Source organism: Rana temporaria, chromosome 3 (assembly GCF_905171775.1).
Source record: "Rana temporaria chromosome 3, aRanTem1.1, whole genome shotgun sequence".
Taxonomy (NCBI): Eukaryota; Metazoa; Chordata; class Amphibia; order Anura; family Ranidae; genus Rana; species Rana temporaria.
The window spans coordinates 482,428,400-482,452,853 of NC_053491.1; the positions used below are offsets into that span (position 1 = coordinate 482,428,400).

Here is a 24,454-nt window from a genome sequence, read left to right on the forward strand (position 1 = left end):
TAGAAGAACACACCCAGATTTCCCCTCCTAGAATAACACCCCCCCCCCAGATTTCCCCTCCTAGAATAACACCCCCCAGATTTCCCCTCTTAGAATAACACTTACCCCCCAATTCCCCTTCCAACATAAATCCCCTCCCTCCCCATTTCCTTTCGGCACCCCCACCCCTCGCATGATGCCGCAGTACCCCTTGTGCCCACCCCTTATCCTGGTCCTGACCATTATGCATCGACCTGTACGGTTCGATGTCACAGGCAGAATTATGTTTCTTTATTCCAAAAATATTCAGCCAAAGAATTCAAAATTAAATGCTGAGCAGATCCAATATAAAACACATGCAGTATATACACTCTCCGGCCCCTTCATTAGGTACACCTATTTAATTGCTCGGTCACACAAATTGCTAATCAGCCAATCACATGCCAGCAACTCAGTGCATTTAGACATCTAGACGCGGTGAAGACGACTTGCTGAAGTTCAAACCGAGCAGCAGAATGGGGAATGCCGCGTACAGACGATAACAAAACCGTGGATTTTTTTTTTTTCCCCGACGGAACGTTGGCTCAAACTTGTGTTGCATACACACGGTCACACAAATGTTGTCGGAAATTCCGAACGTCAAGAATGCGGTGACGTACAACACTACGAGCCGAGAAAAATGAAGTTCGATGATTCCGAGCATGCGTCGAATTGATTCCGAGCATGCGTCTAATTGATTCCGAGCATGCGTATGATTTTTGTGCTTCGGAATTGGATACACACGGCCGGAAAAATTGAGAACCAGCTCTCAAACACTTTTTGTTGGAAATTTCCGACCGTGTGTAGTCTCCATCAGACATTTGCTGTCGGAATTTCCGACAACAAGTGTTTGAGAGCTGGTTCTCAATTCTTCCGACCGCGTGTACGCGACAGAAGAAAGGGGATTTAGGTGACTTTGAACGTGGCGTGGTTGTTGGTGCCAGACGCGCTGGTCTGACTATTTTACAACCATCTCTCGGGTTTACAGAGAATGGTGGGGGAAAAGAGAAAATATCCAGTGAGCGGCAGTTGTGTGGAGGAAAATGCCTTGTTGATGTCAGAGGAGAATGGGCAGACTGGTTCCAGATGTCAAAAAGGCAATAGTAACTTTAAATAACCACTCGTTACACCCAAGGTATGCGGAATACCATCTCTAAACACACAACACATCCAACCTTGAAGAAGATGGGCTACAGCAGCAGAAGACCACACCGGGTGCCGCTCCTGTCAGCTAAAGAACAGGAAACTGAGGCTAAAATTGGCACAGGATCACCAAAACTGGACAATAGAGGGTTGGAGAAACGTTGCCTGGTCTGGTGGGGGGAAATGCTAAAATTTTCCTCCTTGGGAGGACTGAAGACACATGGAAACGAGCGAAATCGACACAAATCTCCAATGTGTACAAAAAAAAATCCATCAACAGTCCAACCCAAGAAGACTAAAAGGCAAAAAAAAAATAGCAAAAAAAGGTGAATATTCAATAAAATGACTGAAACAAGCAGAGAGAATAATAAAGTATGATATAAAACAAGCAGAGAGAATAATAAAGTATGATATAAAACAAGCAGAGAATAATAAAGTATGATATAAAACAAGCAGAGAATAATAAAGTATGATATAAAACAAGCAGAGAATAATAAAGTATGATATAAAACAAGCACAGAGAATAATAAAGTATGATATAAAACAAGCAGAGAGAATAATAAAGTATGATATAAAACAAGCAGAGAGAATAATAAAGTATGATATAAAGTACGATATAAAACAAGCAGAGAGAATAATAAAGTATGATATAAAACAAGCAGAGAGAATAATAAAGTATGATATAAAACAAGCAGAGAGAATAATAAAGTATGATATAAAACAAGCAGAGAATAATAAAGTATGATATAAAACAAGCAGAGAGAATAATAAAGTACGATATAAAACAAGCAGAGAATAATAAAGTATGATATAAAACAAGCAGAGAGAATAATAAAGTATGATATAAAACAAGCAGAGAGAATAATAAAGTATGATATAAAACAAGCAGAGAGAATAATAAAGTATGATATAAAACAAGCAGAGAGAATAATAAAGTATGATATAAAACAAGCACAGATAATAATAAAGTACGATATAAAACAAGCAGAGAGAATAATAAAGTATGATATAAAACAAGCAGAGAGAATAATAAAGTATGATATAAAACAAGCAGAGAGAATAATAAAGTATGATATAAAACAAGCACAGAGAATAATAAAGTATGATATAAAACAAGCAGAGAATAATAAAGTATGATATAAAACAAGCAGAGAGAATAATAAAGTACGATATAAAACAAGCAGAGAGAATAATAAAGTATGATATAAAACAAGCAGAGAGAATAATAAAGTATGATATAAAACAAGCACACAGAATAATAAAGTACGATATAAAGTATGATATAAAGTATGATATAAAACAAGCAGAGAATAATAAAGTATGATATAAAACAAGCAGAGAGAATAATAAAGTACGATATAAAACAAGCAGAGAGAATAATAAAGTATGATATAAAACAAGCAGAGAGAATAATAAAGTATGATATAAAGTATGATATAAAGTATGATATAAAGTACGATATAAAGAACTCACCGCGCTCTGGAAGATGTCTCTGACGGAATTCATATCTCCACCTGCAGACTGGAGACGGAGAGATATCACATCAGGGTTCAATATACGATCCCGCCCCAAACCACAGACTACTGCGCCCACCCACCCAATCCGAGGACACGAGAGAACCGTCCCAACCAATACACTGTATATACACCGCGCTGTATAATATATACACCAACAATGATTACGCCGCACTGTCAGCATGACATTTATGAAAAATAGCACCTGAAAAAGAAACGCGTCAAACAAGAATTGCAAAGTCAATAGTATGTACAGCAAGCTTCAGAGGCCAAGAGTAAGCAACAGAGGGCAGGGGTCAGTGGTATTTATGCAAAGTGCAGGGGTCAGTAGTATATATGCAGGGTGCAAGGGGTCAGTAGTATTTATGCAAAGTGCAGGGGTCAGTGGTATGTATGCAGGGTGCAATGGGTCAGTAGTATATATGCAGGGTGCAAGGGGTCAGTAGTATTTATGCAGGGTGCAAGAGGGTCAGTAGTATTTATGCAAAGTGCAGGGGTCAGTGGTATGTATGCAGGGTGCAAGGGTCAGTAGTATTTATGCAGGGTGAAAGGGGTCAGTAGTATTTATGCAGGGTGAAAGGGGTCGGTAGTATTTATGCAGGGTGCAAGGGGTCAGTAGTATTTATGCAGGGTGCAAGGGGTCAGTAGTATTTATGCAGGGTGCAAAGGGTCAGTAGTATTTATGCAGAGTGCTAGGGGTCGGTAGTATTTATGCAGAGTGCAAGGGGTCAGTAGTATTTATACAGAGTGCAAGGGATCGGTAGTATTTATGCAGGGTGCAAGGGGTCAGTAGTATTTATACAGAGTGCAAGGGGTCAGTAGTATTTATGCAGGGTGCAAGGGGTCAGTAGTATTTATGCAGGGTGCAAGAAGTCAGTAGTATTTATGCAGAGTGCAAGGGGTCAGTAGTATTTATACAGGGTGCAAGAAGTCAGTAGTATTTATGCAGGGTGCAAGGGGTCAGTAGTATTTATACAGGGTGCAAGGGGTCAGTAGTATTTATGCAGAGTGCAAGGGGTCAGTAGTATTTATGCAGGGTGCAAGGGGTCAGTAGTATTTATACAGGGTGCAAGGGGTCAGTAGTATTTATGCAGGGTGCAAGGGGTCAGTAGTATTTATGCAGGGTGCAAGGGGTCAGTAGTATTTATACAGAGTGCAAGGGGTCAGTAGTATTTATGCAGAGTGCAAGGGGTCAGTAGTATTTATGCAAAGTGCAGGGGTCAGTGGTATGTATTCAGGGTGCAAGGGTCAGTAGTATTTATGCAGGGTGAAAGGGGTCGGTAGTATTTATGCAGGGTGAAAGGGGTCAGTAGTATTTATGCAGAGTGCAAGGGGTCAGTAGTATTTATGCAGGGTGCAAGGGGTCAGTAGTATTTATGCAAAGTGCAGGGGTCAGTAGTATTTATGCAGGGTGCAAGGGTCAGTAGTATTTATGCAGGGTGCAAAGGGTCAGTAGTATTTATGCAGGGTGAAAGGGGTCAGTAGTATTTATGCAGGGTGCAAAGGGTCAGTAGTATTTATGCAGGGTGCAAAGGGTCAGTAGTATTTTTGCAGGGTGCAAGGGGTCAGTAGTATTTATGCAGGGTGCAAGGGGTCAGTAGTATTTATGCAGGGTGCAAGGGGTCAGTAGTATTTATGCAGGGTGCAAGGGGTCAGTAGTATTTATGCAGGGTGCAAGGGGTCAGTAGTATTTATGCAGGGTGCAAGAAGTCAGTAGTATTTATGCAGAGTGCAAGGGGTCAGTAGTATTTATACAGGGTGCAAGGGGTCAGTAGTATTTATGCAGTGTGCAAGGGGTCAGTAGTATTTATGCAGGGTGCAAGAGGTCAGTGGTATTTATGCAGGGTGCAAGAGGTCAGTGGTATTTATACAGGGTGCAAGGGGTCAGTAGTATTTATGCAGGGTGCAAGGGGTCAGTAGTATTTATGCAGGGTGCAAGGGGTCAGTAGTATTTATGCAGGGTGCAAGGGGTCAGTAGTATTTATGCAGTGTGCAAGGGGTCAGTAGTATTTATGCAGGGTGCAAGGGGTCAGTAGTATTTATGCAGGGTGCAAGGGGTCAGTAGTATTTATGCAGAGTGCAAGGGGTCAGTAGTATTTATGCATATAGTGCAGGGGTCAGAAGTACATAACACACATAATGCAGAGGTCAGAAGTGTATATTGGTCAGAGGGCAGGGGTCAGGAGTGCAGGTCTCAAAACAGCATAAGGCTCAGGGTGTGGGGGTCAGACATTTTTAATGCTCAGAGTGCAGGACTCAGGATTGCTAAGTGCACATAGTGCAGGGTCAGGAGGGCATAACACAACATGCAGGGGTCAGGAGCACATAACACAACATGCAGGGGTCAGGAGCACATAACACAACATGCAGGGGTCAGGAGCACATAACACAACATGCAGGGGTCAGGAGCACATAACACAACATGCAGGGGTCAGGAGCACATAACACAACATGCAGGGGTCAGGAGCACATAACACAACATGCAGGGGTCAGGAGCACATAACACAACATGCAGGGGTCAGGAGCACATAACACATCATGCAGGGGTCAGGAGGGCATAACACAACATGCAGGGGTCAGGAGCACATAACACAACATGCAGGGGTCAGGAGCACATAACACAACATGCAGGGGTCAGGAGCACATAACACATCATGCAGGGGTCAGGAGCACATAACACAACATGCAGGGGTCAGGAGGGCATAACACAACATGCAGGGGTCAGGAGCACATAACACAACATGCAGGGGTCAGGAGCACATAACACAACATGCAGGGGTCAGGAGGGCATAACACAACATGCAGGGGTCAGGAGGGCATAACACAACATGCAGGGGTCAGGAGCACATAACACAACATGCAGGGGTCAGGAGGGCATAACACAACATGCAGGGGTCAGGAGCACATAACACAACATGCAGGGGTCAGGAGCACATAACACATCATGCAGGGGTCAGGAGCACATAACACAACATGCAGGGGTCAGGAGGGCATAACACAACATGCAGGGGTCAGGAGCACATAACACAACATGCAGGGGTCAGGAGCACATAACACAACATGCAGGGGTCAGGAGCGCATAACACAACATGCAGGGGTCAGGAGCACATAACACAACATGCAGGGGTCAGGAGCACATAACACAACATGCAGGGGTCAGGAGGGCATAACACAACATGCAGGGGTCAGGAGGGCATAACACAACATGCAGGGGTCAGGAGGGCATAACACAACATGCAGGGGTCAGGAGCACATAACACAACATGCAGGGGTCAGGAGCACATAACACAACATGCAGGGGTCAGGAGCACATAACACAACATGCAGGGGTCAGGAGCACATAACACATCATGCAGGGGTCAGGAGCACATAACACAACATGCAGGGGTCAGGAGGGCATAACACAACATGCAGGGGTCAGGAGCACATAACACAACATGCAGGGGTCAGGAGCACATAACACAACATGCAGGGGTCAGGAGGGCATAACACAACATGCAGGGGTCAGGAGGGCATAACACAACATGCAGGGGTCAGGAGGGCATAACACAACATGCAGGGGTCAGGAGCACATAACACAACATGCAGGGGTCAGGAGCACATAACACAACATGCAGGGGTCAGGAGCGCATAACACAACATGCAGGGGTCAGGAGCACATAACACAACATGCAGGGGTCAGGAGCGCATAACACAACATGCAGGGGTCAGGAGGGCATAACACAACATGCAGGGGTCAGGAGCACATAACACTTATAATACAGAGTCAAGAGCACATAAATCAAAGTGCACAGGGGTCAGGAGAGTGTGACTCACAAATTGAAGGGGTCAGAGGTGCATAACAAAACACGCAGGGGTCAGGCGTGCAAACACTCAGAGTGCAGAGATCTTCTCCTATACCCCTAAAGCCCTCCTCCAGCCTCACCTTCTCAATATAGGCATCCCACCAGCAGGGCCAGGACAAGCGGTGGGCAGGAGGAACGGCTGCCCCTGGCGCAATGGTTTATTGCAGGGATGGGGGCACCTAGACCCTTACCCTAAGGGAAAGGGTATCTTTGCCCTGGGCGCTGGATGACCTTGTCCCGCCACTGCCCACCAGTACGGCCCTCCTCCAAGCCTAACCCCCCCTGTACAGACCCCACCACCTAACCCAACCTACCCTCCCGGGAAACCCCCCCCCCCCCCTCCAACTTTTGTATCAGCACTGTACTGAGTATACACCGAGTACAAACACACCATTCTGTATAATAATACCGAGCATACATCAATAATGATCACACCCAGGGCCGGGACAAGGGGTGGGCAGGGCACTATGACATCATGTGAGGTGGGGGGGCACCACAAGGAGATTAAAGGTAGAGGGTATTTTTGTTAGGAGGGGGAATATGGGGGGTGGCAGGGGGGTAAGATTTTGTTCTAGGAGGGGAAGTTGGGGAGGAGAGGGGCACTCGGGGAAGGAGGGATTTGTGCTGGGTGAGGGGGGTGGAGGTAGCTGATTTGTGCTTGGTGGAGGGGAGATTTCTGGGTTTGTACTATAAGAGGTGATATGGTAGAGGGGAAGGAGATTTGTGCTAGGAGAAGATTTTTTATTTGGAGGGGGATTTGTGCTAGTAGGGGTGATGGGGGGTATGTGTGCTAGGAGGAGGGATTGGGGGATTCTTGTGCTGGAAGGGGGATTGGGGGGGATTTGTGCTAGGAGGGGGATTTGGAGTGGTGGGGGAGGATGTGTACTTGGAGGAAAAATTAGAGGAGGATTTGTGCTAGTAGGGGTGTTTTGGGGGTATTTGTACTAGGAGAAGGGACTGGGGGGGGATATTTGTGCTAGGAGGAGGATCTGGAGTGGGGGGGGGGGGATGTGTACTTGGAAGGAAAATTAGAGGAGGATTTGTGCTAGTAGGGGTGTTTTGGGGGTATTTGTACTAGGAGAAGAGACTGGGGGGGGATATTTGTGCTAGGAGGAGGATCTGGAGTGGGGGGGGGGGAGGATGTGTACTTGGAAGGAAAATTAGAGGAGGGTTGTGCTAGTAGGGGTGGTTGGGGGGTATTTGTGCTAGGAAAAGGGTTTGGAGGGGATATTTGTGCTAGGAGGAGGGATTTGAGGGGCTATTTGTGCTAGGAGGGGGATTTGAGTGGGGGGTAGAGGATGTGTACTTGGAGGGAAAATTAGAGGAGGGTTTGTGCTAGTAGGGGTGGTTGGGGGGTATTTGTGCTAGGAGGAGAGATTGGGGGGGTATGTGTGCTAAGAGGGGGATTTGGAGTTGGGGGAGAGAATGTGTACTTGGAGGAAAATTGGAGGAGGATGTATGTTAGGAGGAGGGACTGGAGGGGGATGTTTGTGCTAGGACAAGGATTTTTAATGGGGGGGGAGTAGAGGATGTGTACTTGAAAGGGGAAATTAGGAGGGTTTGTGCTAGTAGGGGTGATTGGGGGTGTATTTTTGCTAGGGGGGATATTTGTGCTATGAGGGGGATTTGGAGTGGGGGGGATGTATATTTGAAGGGAAAATTACAGGAGGGTGTGTGCTTATAGGGGTGATTGAGGGGTATTTGTGCTAGGAGGAGGGATTGGATGAGGGTATTTGTGCTAGGAGGGGGATTAGGAGTGGGGGGGATGTGTACTTGGAGGAAAAGTTGGAGGAGGATTTGTGCTAGTAGGAGTGGTTGGGGGGTATTTGTGCTAGGAGGAGGGATTGGAGGGGGTATTTGTGCTAGGAGGAGGGATTTGAGGGGGGTATTTGTGCTAGGAGGGGGATTTGGAGTGGGGGGTGTGTGCTTGGAGAGAAAATTAGAGGAGGCTTTGTGCTAGTAGGGGTGGTTGGGAGGTATTTGTACTAGGAGAAGGGATTTGGGGAGGGGTATTTGTGCTAGTAGGTGGGTGTGGAGGGGCGGGGGCGGTGTGTACTTGTAGGAAAAATTGGAGGAGGGTTTGTGCTAGTAGGGGTGGTTGGGAGGTATTTGTACTAGGAGAAGGGATTTGGGGGAGGGGTATTTGTGCTAGTAGGTGGGTGTGGAGGGGCGGGGGCGGTGTGTACTTGTAGGAAAAATTGGAGGAGGGTTTGTGCTAGTAGGGGTGGTTGGGGGGTATTTGTGATAGGAGGGGGATCTGGAATGGGGGGATGTGTACTTAGAGGGAAAATTAGAGGAGGATTTGTGCTAGGAGGAGGGATTGGGGGGTATTTGTGTGAGAAGGAGGGGTTTGGAGTGAGGGGATGTGTACTCGGAGGAGGGAAATTTTTTTTCAGGGGGGGGGGGCATTTGGGGGATGGAGGGGGGCAAAGATTTGTGCTGAGGGGGTGAATTGAATCTTTTTTTGGGGGGGGGATTTTTGCTGATAGGGGGGGACACAGTTTGTCATGGTGGCCCTGGGCTCTCGGTGACCTTGTCCCGCCACTGATGACACCATGCTCTATCCTAGGACTCGGCCTCCACCATGAAGGTGTTTATTCCTCTCTGGTCTCACATTGTAGTACTGAGTATTGTGATTCCGGGAATGTGTGGGAGGGGTGTGGAGGGGGGCGGTCCCTATTTCCTGGAAATGACACGAGATACGGAGGGTTTATCGGTGACAACACTCGTGTTGGGGGAGAAGATCCGTATAACGCAGTGCCGAGTCTTCTGCAATGTCTGATCTGTGCTACAAAGAAACATAAAAACATAAAACACTCATAAAAAAACAAACATAAAAAAGGAGATCCTCCGACCTCTTGTAGGTTTTCTTCCAGAGAAACCAATCAGAACTCGGACACGCGGCCGGAGTTTTGACCGTGAAAAAGTCCGACCGTCCGTCACCCCGTCGGACAAAAAGAGAGCTGTTTCTCTATCTAAGGTCCGTCGGACTTCCAAGAAAAATAGGCTACACACATCTGGGCCCAGATTCAGGTACATTTGCGCAATATTTGCGGAGGCGCAGGGCAACTATTTTGCCCTGCGCCCCCGCAAATATTTTGCGCTGCCCTCGATTCACGGAGCAGTAGCTCCGTAAATTGCGAGGGCGCGCCGGCAAAATTGCCCGGCGTAAAGCGCGCGCAATGTAAATGATCCCGCCGGGGGGCGGGAATCATTTAAATTAGGCGCGCTCCCGCGCCGAGCGTACAGCGCATGCTCCGTCGGGAAACTTTCCCGACGTGCATTGCGGCAAATGACGTCGCAAGGACGTCATTTGCTTCAAAGTGAACGTGAATGGCATCCAGCGCCATTCACGAATCACTTACGCAAACGACGTGAAATTCAAATTTCACGTCGCGGGAGCGGCGGCTATACTTTAGCATCGGCTGCCCCTACTATTAGAAGGGGCAGCCTTGCGCTAAAGTTGCCGTACGGAAACTCCGTACCTGGCTTGCGCAGGGCCCGCGCAAGTTTGTGAATCAGTTGGTAGTATGCAATTTGCATACTACACGCTGATACACAATGGGAGCGCCCCCTAGCGGCCCACGCAAGAATGCAGCCTAAAATCTGCGAGGCATAAGAGCCTTATGCCGCGCAGATTTTAGGCTGCAGTCGGTTTAACGAGGTTCCTGAATCAGGAGCATTCGTAACGCCGGAGCAAGTAAGCAATTGCGCCGTGTAACCTATGGTTACACGGGCGCAATTGCTTCTTGAATCTGGGCCCTGGACTTTCCGAGGAAGAAAAAAGCATGTGTGACTTTTTTTCTCGGAAAATCCGGCGGCGTGTACGAGGCATAACGGCCTTCCGATCCTCCCACAGACGGTCAGATCGTTCCCTTTCCTTCACTATCTACACTACTGGGGGGAAAAAAAAAAGTTTTAGGCAGGCGTGAAAAATGCGGTAGACGAAGAATTCTTTCAGAAGTAGAAGTGTGAATCGTTTATTTTTTTATCGATTAACGAAATGGAAAGTAAATGAAGGGAAGTGAAATCCGAATCCAATCAATATTTGGTGTGATCGTCCTTTGGCTTCAAACCATCGTCCATTCTTCTTGGTAGACTTGTACTCAGTTGTTGAAGGAACTCGGCAGGCATGGGCGTTCCGCTCCATAGGGCAAGGGGGGGGGGCAATTGACCCCCCCCCCTGGAAAATCGAGAAGGTGTTGAAGAGTCTCGCGGCCGCGGGCTGTCTGAGCGGTTCCCGGGCCGGATGTCACACAGACAGAGCAGAGTGAAGTCGCCTCCCCCTCCAGTGTTTATGTGTACACAGGGGGAGGGAACCTGCTGTGACCTGGCCGTGCTGATGGCTGATCTGAGGTACTGTATGGGATGGGGAGAGGGGAGGTCTGTCTGTGCTAAAGGGGGGGGTTTGTGCTGAATGGGGATCCATCTGTGCTGAAGGGGGGGGTCTATGCTGAATGGAGGGGTCTGTGCAGAATGGGGGGGCTGTGCTGAATGGGGATCCATCTGTGCTGAAGGGGGGGTCTGTGCTGAATGGATGGGTCTGTGCAGAATGGGGGGTCTGTGCTGAATAGATGGGTCTGTGCTGAAGGGGGGGGGTCTGTGCAGAATTGGGGGGGCTGTGCTGAAGGGGGGGTCTGTGCTAAAGGGGGGGTCTGTGCTGAAGGGGGGGTCTGTTCTGAAGGGGGGGTTTGTGCTGAAGGGGGGGGTCTGTGCTGAATGGAGGGGTCTGTGCTGAATGGGGGGCTGTGCTGAAGGGGGGGTCCATCTGTGCTGAAGGGGGGTCTGTGCTGAATGGAGGGGTCTGTGCTGAATGGAGGGGTCTGTGCTGAAGGGGGGGTCTGTGCTGAATGGAGGGGTCTGTGCAGAATGGGGGGCTGTGCTGAAGGGGGGTCTATCTGTGCTAAGGGGGGGTCTGTGCTGAATGGAGGGGTCTGTGCTGAAGGGGGGGTCTGTGCTGAAGGGGGGTCTGTACATTCTCTAGGCAATATATATATGGGCATGGAGTGAAGCTGAATTATCTCAAGAGCTATTTCACACTGCCAACCGGCCGCGTTATCGGTAAAGCGCCGCTAAAAAGTGCCGCTTTACCATCGTTTTAGCTGCGCTATTTGGCCGCTAGCGGGGCGCTTTTAACCTAGCGTTTGAAGAAAGGGTTAAATGTGTATGGCCGCTGCGGAAGCGCCCCCCGGGAAAAAAAATTTAGCGGACACCCATGTCGGCAGATTAGATTGTCCAAACATCTCGGAGAACTAAGAACAGATGTTCTGTGGATGTCAGTTGCCTCAAATCCTTCTGTCTCTTCATGTCATCCCAGACAGACTCCATGGTGGTGAGATCGGGGCTTTGTGGGGGCCAAACCCTCACTTCCAGGACTCCTTGTTCTGAAGATAGGGCCAGATTCACGTAGAATCGCGGCGGCGTAACGTATCGTAGATACGTTACACCGCCGCAAGTCTTCATCGCAAGTGCTCACAAAGCACAAAGCACTTGCGATGAAAACTACGCCCGCGGCCTCTGGCGCAAGGCGGGCCAATTCAAATGGGTGTGTGCCATTTAAATTAGGCACGCTCCCCCGCCGGACCTACTGCGCATGCTCCGTTTCCTAACTCCCGCCGTGCTTTGCGCGCCGTGACATCATTTTTCGAACGGCGACGCGCGTAGCGTACTTCCGTATTCCCGGACGTGTTACGCAAACGACATTAAATTTTACATTTCGACGCGGGAACGACGGCCATACTTTAGACAGCAATACGTTTGCTGACTAAAGTTAGGGCACCTAAAACGACGACTAACTTTGCGACGGGAAACTAGACTAGCGGCGACGTAGCGAACCAGAAAATCCATCGGGGATCCGCCGTAATTCCTAATTTGCATTCCCGACGCTGGCTTACGTCGCAAACTCCCTCCAGCGCCGGCCGCGGTACTCCATCCTAAGATCCGACAAGAAAGATGATGTTACGCCGAGTAAATAGATACCTAACGTGTCACCCTTTAAAATTGCGCACACTCATTAGAATGGCGCCAAACTACGGTACTTAAAAATCTCTATAGGCGACGCTTTAACATTTTTTTACAGGTTACTATTTTCGAGTTACAGAGGAGGTCTTGGGCTGGAATTGTTGCACACGCTCTAACGCACGCGGCGACACCTCACATGTGGGGTTTGAACGGCGTTTACATATGTGGGCGGGACTTGCATACGTGTTCGCTTCTGCGCGCGAGATAACGGGGACAGGGGCATTTTGAAAAAAAAAAATGGTATTTTATTTTTATTTTACTTACCGTATTTATCGAGGTATAACGCGTTCCCGCGTATACCGCGCACCCCTAAAGTAGCCCCGAATCCTGTGGAAAAAAAGTTTTTTTTGTACTTACAGTTTTGTTGTCTTGCGCGGCGTCCATCGGCGGCCTCGTCGGGTCCGGCGTCTGTCTGCGGCTTCGGGTGTCCTCTTCGTCAGGTCCGGCGTCCTTCTGCGGCTTCGGGTGTCCTCTTCGTCGGGTCCGGCGTCCTTCTGCGGCTTCGGGTGTCCTCTTCGTCGGGTCCAGGGTCCGTCTGCGGCTTCGGGTGTCCTCTTCGTCGGGTCCAGGGTCCGTCTGCGGCTTCGGGTGTCCTCTTCGTCGGGTCCGGGGTCCGTCTGCGGCTTCGGGTGCCCTCTTCGTCGGGTCTGTCGTCCTTCTGCGGCGTCCTCGCGTCCTCCCCGCTCGTTTCCCACGCCGAGTTTGAATACTGCGCCGACATATACAGAGCGCAGTACACTCGTGTATTGTCGGGCAGGCTCGGCAACTCTCGCGCTGACGTCCTGTACGTCCAGGACGTGAGCGCGGAAGGAGCCGAGACTGGCCGACTATACCCGAGTGTACTGCGCTCTGTATATGTCGGCGCAGTTTTCAAACTCGGCGCGGAAAAGCGGGTATCGGCGTATACCGCTGATTTTCAGGGCAAAAAAGTGCGCGGTATATACGCCGATAAATACGGTAATTGTTTTTATTGTTACACTTTTTTTTTACTTATCACTTTTATTGCTATTACAAGGAATGTAAACATCCCTTGTAATAGGAATCAGTGTGACAGGTCCTCTTTATGGAGAGAGGCGGGGTCAATAAGACCTCACATCTCTCCTCCAGGCTTACAAGCATGAGATCGTGAAAAAAAATCACAGATCACATGCCGACAGCCGCGATTTGCGGCTTTGTTTACTTCCGAGTACCGGGCGTGACGTCACGACGTCGCTCCCGGGCCTCCGACGGTCATAGAGGTGACTGGTGACCATCTGGTCACCAGTCATCTCTATCGTCATGAGCCGGCTCTAATACAGCGGCTCTAATAGGCTTCCAAATTGGTAAACAGCGGGCGCAATGCTGTGCGTTCCCTGGTTACACAGTGGCCCAGATTCAGGTAGGGGCGCGCACTGGTACGGCGGCGCAGCGTACCGTTTTTACGCTACGCCTCCGTAAATTACTGGAGCTACGCTTCATTCACGAAGCATTTGCTCCGTAATTTGCGGCGGCGTTTCGTAAAAGGGGCCGGCGTAAGCGCGCATAATTGAAATGATCCCGTAGGGGGGCGTGGATCATTTAAATTAGGCGCGTTCCCGCGCCGAACGTACTGCGCATGCTCCGTCGGGAAAATTTCCCGACGTGCATTGCGGTAAATGACATCGCAAGGACGTCATTTTCTTCGACGTGAACGTAAATGGCGTCCAGCGCCATTCACGATCCACTTACACAAACGACGCAAATTTCGAAAATCGCGACGCGGGAACGACGTCCATACTTACCATTGGCTGCGCCTCCTAATAGCAGGAGCAGCCTTACGACTGAAGCGACGTACGCAAACGACGTAAAACTCGAACGCCGGGCGCACGTACCTTTGTGAATCGCCGTGAGTATGCAATTTGCATACTCTACGCTGACCACTACGGGAACGCCACCTAGCAGCCAGCGGCAGAATGCACCCTAAGATACGACGGCATAAGAGCCTTATGCCAGTCATATCTTAGGCTACAGTCGGCGTATCTAGCTTCCTGAATACAGAAAATAGATACGCCGGCGTAGCGTTTGAATTACGCTGCGTATCTATGGATACGCCTGCGTAATTCGTACCTGAATCTACCCCAGTGTTGTGTTAAATCGTTTCCCTAACACTGACCAGCCAATCAAGTGCTCGGGTCTGGTTACCCTGTCACCTGATTGGCTGAAGCGACAGGCGCTGTGATTGGACGCCTATCAGGAAGAGGACTGGAGAAGACATGGAGGACTCGGAGCGTGGAAGACAGCACCGGGAACGGTAAGTGCTGGGCGGGGGGCACACTGGCAGCAATTGATGTGTACAGTAGTTGCGTTTGATGGCACAGTGGCGGCAATTTATGGGTACAGTGGTCGTACAGATACCGAGAATTACACCCGACATACAGGACAAGAGAAGTAGTACTGTGCAGAGGGTGTGGCTGCTTGTGGAGCAGCTGAAGCCTGTGTGTGCTGAGCTGCTCTGATGTCTGGTGCAAGCCCAGGGTTGGGCTCCCCTGGGCTGGGATCTCTCCCAGGAGAGTCCCAGGCTTCCCGGCCTACACAAGGTGAAGCTGTGGTTGGTGGTGAGGATGGAGGACGGAGCTCTGGAAATGGAAAGACAGTTACAGAGACTGTAAGTAAAAGTGAAAATGTTTGTGTGAAGAGTACCAATGTTACCGATAAGAAGAAGTTTGGGAATGTTATTCCACAAAAAAGTTCTAAGTCCAGTCAGCCATTGCAGGCCCAGCAAGCCCAGCGCAGTGCAGCCCAGTCTGTTCAGCGCAGTTCAAGCTCTGCAAGTACAGCCCAACCCAGCCAGACAAAGCAAACCCTGCAGAGTGGGGCACATGTAGTCCAGCCACATAGCAATGCCACCCAGTCCAGTCCAGTCTCTGGAAGTATGATTCGGGACAGTCAGCCATCACAGCCACATCAAGCCCAGCACAGTGCAGCTCAGAGTGGAGCAGAGACATTGGCTTCTCCCAGTACGCCCCGTAAATATTCCAGAACCTCCTTGGAACAGAAGACAATCAGTGAGAACTTGCAGCAGCGTGTGATGGTCAGTAGCAGCCAGGGACGGTCATTGCGCTCTAAGCAGCAGAGTGAAGAGGAGGGTGGTAACAATCCACAATCTGGCCCAGTGATACCACCCACACCCAGTAAAGACCCTCAGGCCAGTACTAGTAATGGGAAGGAGGATAAAAATTTCAAGCGCCCTGCAGCTGCAAAGAAGAAGAAAAAGAAGCCTGAACCTGCGCTGCACCTGGCTGATAGAATGCCTTCCCTGGTGAAACGAATGGACTCCCTAAGAAAAGCTAAGACTAGGATCCAGACGCAGATCGACTCTGTATACAGACTTAAAGCTGCCAACCCCAAGAGAGAAACGTTATACGACAACAGGCTGAACTCCCTGGGCATTGAACTGGCCGGTGTATCAAAAGACATTGACGCTACCCTGGAAGAACTGGGACCGGCGGGTGAGGTATATCGCAATCGCGATCGATTTGAGGCAGCATTAAGTGTGGGGATTGAATCTTCAACAGAGTCAGACTCTGGGGAACCAGGTCAGCGTATACAGCCACCAAACGTGTCTCCTGAGGGGAAGTCTGTGCATCCGCTGGAGGACAGTAAGGAGCAACATCAGATTGGAGCAGGTTCTCCTGCTGGACTTCCAGCTCTGGAGGATGGCGGGATCATCAGTATAACCCAGCAGACATTTACAGTTCAGGAGACGCAGATGAGTGACGTAGTGGACTCCCAGCAAATGGACTGTGAGGACAGTGCTGCTGCCACTAGTACTCATGATGGGAGCCATGCTGAGGGGACTGGGGTTCAGGGTGGGGGTGATACTGGGGTGACAAGTAATGATGCTGCTAGCAATGACATTATGTGCAGTGATGATGTGGTGAATAATTCTGATGGTGTTGATATTAGTACAGGTGTATCTGATTGGGGTCATCAGCAGTCAGAGACCTCTGAGAATATAGTGATGGAGGAGTCAGTTCAGAACAACCCTCAGGACTTCCCCCCTTTGGTGGACCCACCACCTGCTCCCCAAGGGAATGCTGGTCCATCTGGTCATGTTCCTCCTCGGAATGCCTGGAGCCGCGGGGCCCCTTCATTTTCCACTGGTAATAATTACACTGGTCAGGCTTTTAAAAGAAGGAACGTGGTTAGATTCAAGCATAGGGGTTCCAGAGAGGAGCTCCCTGATAGGAAGTTTGTAGTAAGGGAGTTGCTGTGTCAGCAGATGGGGTTTGCGCCTGCAAACATACTGGCAGTCATCAATCTCCCTGACAGACAAGGTTATGATGTCAGCTTTAAGCTCATGTGTGACTTGGACAAATTCTGGGCCAGCTTCAGTGGTTTGCGGGACAAAGAGGGATGGAGGGATTTTATCCTTATTCCCATCTCCAAACCTGACACAGCAACTGTTAACATCATTTTCTGGAATGAGTCTGTGCCCCCCCAGGACATTATCATCTGGCTTAGAAGACATTGTGAAATGGTTTCTGAGTTGACAAAAACTAAAGATAGTGATGAGATCTGGACGGGGGGTTGGAGGGTTCTTGTCAAGTTGAGGCAATCTAACAATGTTACCCATCACCTGCCAAACTCCTTTTTCATTGGGCGGGAGAGAGGGGTTTGCTTCTATGCAGGTCAGCCCAGGTTATGTTTCAAATGTGGCAAGTCCGGCCATGTGGCGAGCGTTTGCACCATCTTGAAGTGTAATCTTTGTGGGGAGGTCGGCCATGTCAGTTCTACCTGTGAGACGGTTAAGTGCAATCTATGTGGAAAGCTCGGCCACTTCCACAGGAATTGCCCGGAGGCCTTCCATAATATGGGTGAGGAATCTGCAGACAATGAATTGTTGGCTGCAGCAGAACAACTAGAGGAGGAGGCCTTAATAAACGGGGCCACATTGACTAGGGAGGAGGTGGGCCCAGAGGTTCAGGAGACTACCCCCGGACGGGCGGACAGTGTCCAGCAGGTTGAGGAGCAGCCGGCCGCACACTCTTCTTCTGTTCCTGTCTCTGTGAAGGTCATTGGTCAGAAGAGGAGGAATAAAAAAGATAAAACCACCCGTAAACCCGAAGGTGACTGGATATTAGTGCAGAAGTCAGCTAAAAGAGTGAAAGGGGCACCAGAAGTGGGTACGGTAGTTTCTACCAATAGGTACGAAGTATTATCAGATTCGGATGCCGATTCCTATTCTCTAGAGGCCCATGAACTGGAGCAGGAACTAAAAAGAGTGGAGAGGGAGTATGCGACTGGCTCAGAGGATGACCCGCCCACTAAAAGGCGTCCGCCCCCTGATCCTGTATACGTAGAATCTGATATGGAAACTGGTAGTCGGCAGAGTGACTCCGATTCTGACTTATGATGATGGGGATCTTATTCTTTCTCCTCTTTGCTGTGATGGCAGGTTTTTCTCTAAACATTGTCTCCAGCAATGTGAACAGTATTAAAAACAGGAGGACAAGGCATGCAGTTTTTGAACACCTCAGGTACCTGGATGCTGATGTCTATTTTTTACAAGAGACACATCTAACATCTGTGGGACTCATGCGGGAGGCAGAGAGGGAGTGGCACACGGGACCCTCATTTTGGTCCTTGGCCGTGGAGTCTTATGCGGGTGTTGCCATCCTTTTTAATACTAAGGATGTGACGGTGCACAGGCTCACTGAGGTGTCCATGGGAAGATGTCTTATACTGGAAGTAACAATTCATGGCAGGAGACTCCGATTAATTAACATATATGGGCCTCAAACAATATCAGGAAGAATCGGGTTATTTAATGATGTGAAGCCATATCTCTTTACATCAGTCCCTGTGGTCATGGTAGGAGACTTTAACGTCACCAGGACACTAAGTGACCGTTCTTCTGGTAGGGTGTTGGGTAGTGACTCCAAAGTCCTTAATTATATTATTTCGCAGACCGGTTTAAATGATGTTTTTGCACAAAATGGCAGGAAGCCGGGCTTCACCTTCTTTCGCGGTAACATAAAAAGCAGACTAGATATGGCACTGGTAAGTCCTACGGAACTGGTGACCAATAGGAGTGAGAAGCTGGTACCTTACTCAGATCATGCGGCCCTCTACTTTTGTCTGGGAACCTGTAAGCATCCTGACATGGGCAGGGGGCTATGGAGGCTCAACTCTAGTCTTTTAGAAGATGTGTCTGTTCAGCAACAAGTGCAGAACCTCTTACAACACCATGCAGAGAGACTGGATTTCTATGACTGTACTGCGGATTGGTGGGAGGACGTTAAAAAGGACATCTCTTCTCTCTTGAGGAAATCGTCAGCTAGAATGGGGAAGAGTAGATATAGCCGTTATCTCAGGCTGCGGAAAGAGCTGGAGCTGCTCTATTCAGGCGGGTTGGAGGCAGGGAGGAAAATTGATCAAGTAAAATCCGAGCTAAGTCAATACCAATATAGCAGATACAACTCCCTAGTATTTGAACGGGACTATGGATCCCTGGGGACACCTGATCCCTTTGAGAATTGTAGGGACAAGGTGGCTAAAAAGTTAATAACGGGCCTGAAGGATTCCCAGGGGATTTTGCAGGAGTCTCGGGAGGGCATTCTGGGAGTGGTAAGATCATACTATGCTGACTTGTTTCAGGAGAAGGGTCTGGATAAGGAGAAGATGGCACAGTTTTTAGAGGCAGTTCCAGGTCCTGTTGTTGATAATTTGGACTTTTCTCCCTTGACAGCAGACATAACGGTGGAGGAAGTTAGGGAGGCTATTGACAAATTACGTCAAAAGAAGGCACCAGGACCCGATGGCATTACAGCCGAATTTTATAAGAAGTTTAAAGAGTCCCTGGCTCCGATTCTGGTGGATGTGTTTAAAAGTTGTTTGGAGAAACGCCTGATGCCTCCATCCATGAGAATATCATCCTTAGTTCTGCTGTTCAAGGGTAGAGAACCAAATGACATCAAGAACTGGAGGCCTATATCCCTCTTGAATGTAGACCGGAAAATTCTGGCAAAAATATTGTTTTCTAGGTTGAAGAGTTTTTCTTCAGCACTATTGACAGACTGTCAGTATGGTACGGTAGAAGGGCGGAATATTTTTGGTGCTCTCATTTCCTTAAGGGAAGCTTTTGAGAGGTGTAAGGTTCTTAGGCATGGGAAATATATGGTGAGTTTAGACCAAGCTAAAGCTTTTGACAGGGTTGACCATGGGTATCTGTGGGCGACCCTGTTAAAGTATGGCATCCCAAGGTTATTTGTTGATTGGCTGAGAACTTTATACTGGAAGGCTGAGAGCTTTCCACTTATTAATGGGTGGCAGGGTGGTACTTTTGGGGTTGAGGCTGGGGTGAGGCAGGGTTGCCCTTTGAGTCCCCTCTTATATGTTTTTGCCATTGATCCTTTTTTGAGATCACTGCAGGGATGTGGATTTCAGGGGGTACCCGTGCCCCATGCCTCGGCCCTATCCGTATTCGCTTATGCGGATGATGTCACTGTAGTGGTGTCTGCCTCCCAGGAGGCCCAGTTGCTAGAAGCTTCCATTGGAGCTTACTCTGAGGCTTCTGGGTCTCTTGTCAACTTTGAGAAGAGTGAAGCCCTCTGGACACTGCAGGGTGATCCAGATTTTGATCTGCCCCAGTTTGCAATAGCCTCAAGTTGTCTCAAGATCTTAGGGGTTAAGTTTGGAAGGGAAGATAACGCCAGGCTAAACTGGGAGGAGAAGTTGGATGCTGGGAATGCAAAGGTTCAGCGATGGAAGAATTGCAAGCTGACTTACAGAGAAAGGGTCACAATGTTGAAAACTTATTTAATTCCTATTTTTCTGTATGTCTCTATGGTTTTTCCGTTGCCGGAATCTTTCTCTGCAAGGCTCTTCAGTTTGTTTTTTCAGCACTTCTGGGGTAATAGATTAAATCCAATAAAAAGAGGGGTTACTTACCTGCAGAAGAAGGAGGGTGGGTTAAATATGATAAACCCGAAGGTGTTTTTTGATTCTCTCTTTTTTAAAGTAAATTTTGGGTGCTTGGACTCCAGTGTGGTCCCTCCGTGGGTAAACAGCGTTAGGGCCTGGATATTGCCCCGTGCAGAGTCCTGGATGCAGGGCAACGGTTCTCTCAAGAGGAAGAGATGTACTCAGGGTTATCTCCCACCATATCTGGACTCGGCTCTGAAGTCTCTGAGGAGGTGGGGGATTGAGAAGTCCTACCTTGAAAATAGTTCAAGGAAATTGTTATACCAGAGGATCTGTAGGACCTTCTTCTGTTCTCCACTTGTACTCAGAGACTGCACTACGGCTGTTATGGAGGAAAGCTTAAAGTTGCTGAATAGTCCCAGATTACCCTTGAAGTTTCATGACATTGCCTGGCTGTCCTTCCATGGGAGAATGTATGTGAGGGGGAACATGAAGGGTCTGGCCGCATCTGAAAGGACCTGCCCTTTGGGATGTGGTCAGGAGGAGTCCATGGAGCACTTCTTGGTGGATTGTTGGGGGGGGCCGTGAAGTCTGGAAGGAAGTTGCTGCCGGAGTTGGGATCCCGGGGTTGGAAAACCTGAGTTACTCAGACAGGCTTTATGGTGTTCCCCCAACAGTACACGGTGTAGACAGAGGGACAACGCACATGATCATTACCATAGTCAAATACTATCAATGGCATGCAAGGGCCAGAGTGGCCATGCATAATGAGCAGTTTAACTCCCGCAAAATCGCAGGGTTGGTGATATCCGAATTGCGGTGGATCAAATGTCTGGAGATTGGGAAGTGTTGTAGGAGTTCAGATTTATGGGAAGGGGTTTTTTTGTAACATTGGGACATTTTTATGGACTTTTTATTCTCCTATGATGCTTGTTTTTAATTGCTAGATATTGACCGGAACATGTCTGTGATTGTTGTGTATTGATGTGTATCTTGTCTGTTTTTATAAATAAAAATATCCATACATACAGAATAAGGACAGATACCGAGAATTACACCCGACATACAGGACAAGAGAAGTGGTACTGTGCAGAGCCCATACATACAGAATAAGGACAGATACCGAGAATTCGTAGTCCTGTCCATTCACAGAGCTCTATACACAGTCCCATTATTCTGGATCCTGGTGACGGTTGTGCTGTGCGGGGTGAGTAGGGTGTGATCTGGCCGCCCGCCCGCTCTCATGCGTGTTTTCTGCTGATTAGGACTGTCGGTGTACAAATCATCCCCCCCCCCCCTCCTCCCATCATCTCCTCTCATCACTCATTTCTCCTAAAATTCACTTCATTTTCTAAATGTAAAATCATTAAGACCCCCAACTCCTCCCCCCCTCTCCATGATGAACCACCCCCCCCCCCCAGACCACTGACACCTCAAGGCAGACCCCCCATCCTCACTGCCAGAGCAAAGACCTGCACTGGACTGAGGGGCTTCTGCAGTGGCGGCTGGTGCTCAATTTTTTGGGGGGGGCGCAAACAAACGAAAAAAAAAAAAAAAAACATCAATTGCAGCCTCACTGTGCCCATCTAATGCACATTGTGAGAAGCTTGCAGTGGGCGGTGAAATCAGAGGAAGCCGTTTCAGTTCAGGCGAGGACGCGGCACAACTGTGCGAGACTGAAGGGAAGGTCATTTATTAGATGGTCACAGAATTGGGTAGATTCAGAGAGAGTTAGGCCGGCGTATCAGTAGATAAGCCGACCTAACTCTGAATCTACGCCGGCGTTTGTTTAAGTGTATTCTCAAACAGAGATACGCTTAAACAAAGCCAAGATAGGATGGCTTGCGCCGTTCTATCTTAGCTTGCAATTTTTCGGATGGCCGCTAGGTGGCGCTTCCATTGCGGCCGGCGTAGATTATGTAAATTAGCTTGTACGCCGATTCCCGAACGTACGCCAGCCCGCCGCAGTCGAATTATGTCGTTTCCATAAGGCCTTGGGCGGCCTAAAGTTATTCCGCCTATGAGGTGGAATAACAATGTTAAAGTATGGCCGCCGTTCCCGCCGCGAGGTTCGAATTTTTTACGTCGTTTGCGTAAGTCGTCCGTGAATCGGGAGTTACGTCGTTTACGTCCACGTCAAAATCAATAGGCCCGTACGGCGTACTTAGCCGCAATGTGCCCTGGGAAATGTAGGCGCCCGTCGCATGCGCAGTGTAAAAAAACATCAAAAAACGTGAGGTCAGGCCTCATTACCATACAACACGCCCCCCTCCAAGTCATTTGAATTAGGCGCCCTTACGCCCGCTCGTTTTAGGATACGCCACCGTAGATTAGCAGGTAAGTAGATTGAAAATCACTACCTAGCTAATTTACGGCGGTGTAGCCTAAACAGGCTAGGCTACGCCGCCCTAAAGTTATTCCAATGTACCTGAATCTACCTACAAGTACTTGCCTCGCTAACTTACAGCGGCGTAGCCTAAACACGCTAAGCTACGCCGCCGCAAAGTTGGGCTAATCTCTGTGAATCTAGCTATTTGTATCTGTCATATAAATTATACATAGAGATCCAGCTTGTGCAGTACCACAAAACACCAGGAGGTGGCACCATAATCCATGGAGGTCATTGTATCACGATCAGGGAAGAGATCTGCATTTGTTTTTGTTACAATGTATCTCACGTCTTATCCTGATTACGTTTTCTTTCAGCTGGTAACATATAAAGTTCAGAAACTGATGGAAAATGTAACAATCGATGAAAATACTGAAATACCTCAGAACTTTTACAATACGGGTGGAAAACAGCAACAGGAAATCTGTTCAGATCTGTTAATCCCAAAACCTACTTCTTTATTTATCTCTTATTCTAAATACGACACTGAGGAGCAACATAGTGCAGGGTGCCCATTATGAGGGGTTCCCACATCCCTGTGCTGAGTTCCTGGGTCTGTACACCTGCTGTGCCCATCATGAGGGGTTCCCACATCCCTGTGCTGAGTTCCTGGGTCTGTACACCCGCTGTGCCCATTATGAGATGTTCCCACCATCCCTGTGCTGAGTTCCCGAGTCTGTACACCCGCTGTGCCCATTATGAGATGTTCCCACCATCCCTGTGCTGAGTTCCTGGGTCTGTACACCTGCTGTGCCCATTATGAGGGGTTCCCACATCCCTGTGCTGAGTTCCTGGGTCTGTACACCTGCTGTGCCCATTATGAGGGGTTCCCACATCCCTGTGCTGAGTTCCAGGGTCTGTACACCCGCTGTGCCCATTATGTGGGGTTCCCACCATCCCTGTGCTGAGTTCCTGGGTCTGTACACCCGCTGTGCCCATCATGAGGGGTTCCCACCATCCCTGTGCTGAGTTCCCGGGTCTGTACACCCGCTGTGCCCATTATGAGGGGTTCCCACCATCCCTGTGCTGAGTTCCCGGGTCTGTACACCCGCTGTGCCCATCATGAGGGGTTCCCACCATCCCTGTGCTGAGTTCCCGGGTCTGTACACCCGCTGTGCCCATTATGAGGGGTTCCCACCATCCCTGTGCTGAGTTCCTGGGTCTGTACACCCGCTGTGCCCATCATGAGGGGTTCCCACCATCCCTGTGCTGAGTTCCTGGGTCTGTACACCTGCTGTGCCCATTATGAGGGGGTTCGCACCATCCCTGTGCTGAGTTCCCGGGTCTGTACACCTGCTGTGCCCATTATGAGGGGTTCCCACATCCCTGTGCTGAGTTCCTGGGTCTGTACACCCGCTGTGCCCATCATGAGGGGTTCCCACCATCCCTGTGCTGAGTTCCCGGGTCTGTACACCTGCTGTGCCCATTATGAGGGGGTTCGCACCATCCCTGTGCTGAGTTCCTGGGTCTGTACACCTGCTGTGCCCATTATGAGGGGTTCCCACATCCCTGTGCTGAGTTCCTGGGTCTGTACACCTGCTGTGCCCATTATGAGGGGTTCCCACCATCCCTGTGCTGAGTTCCTGGGTCTGTACACCTGCTGTGCCCATTATGAGGGGTTCCCACCATCCCTGTGCTGA

At 49.1% G+C, this 24,454-nt stretch overlaps 1 protein-coding gene across 1 annotated transcript in view; it reads right to left on the minus strand.

Moving 5' to 3' along the window:
* The window catches only part of TFR2 (transferrin receptor 2), a gene marked incomplete in the record, with an annotated part of 102,313 nt that overhangs the window by 76,527 nt on the left and 1,332 nt on the right, over nt 1-24,454 (minus strand). Inside the window, 1 exon segment of the mRNA XM_040347026.1 lies at nt 2,635-2,682. Within this exon segment, the coding sequence (XP_040202960.1) occupies nt 2,635-2,682 (48 nt within the window).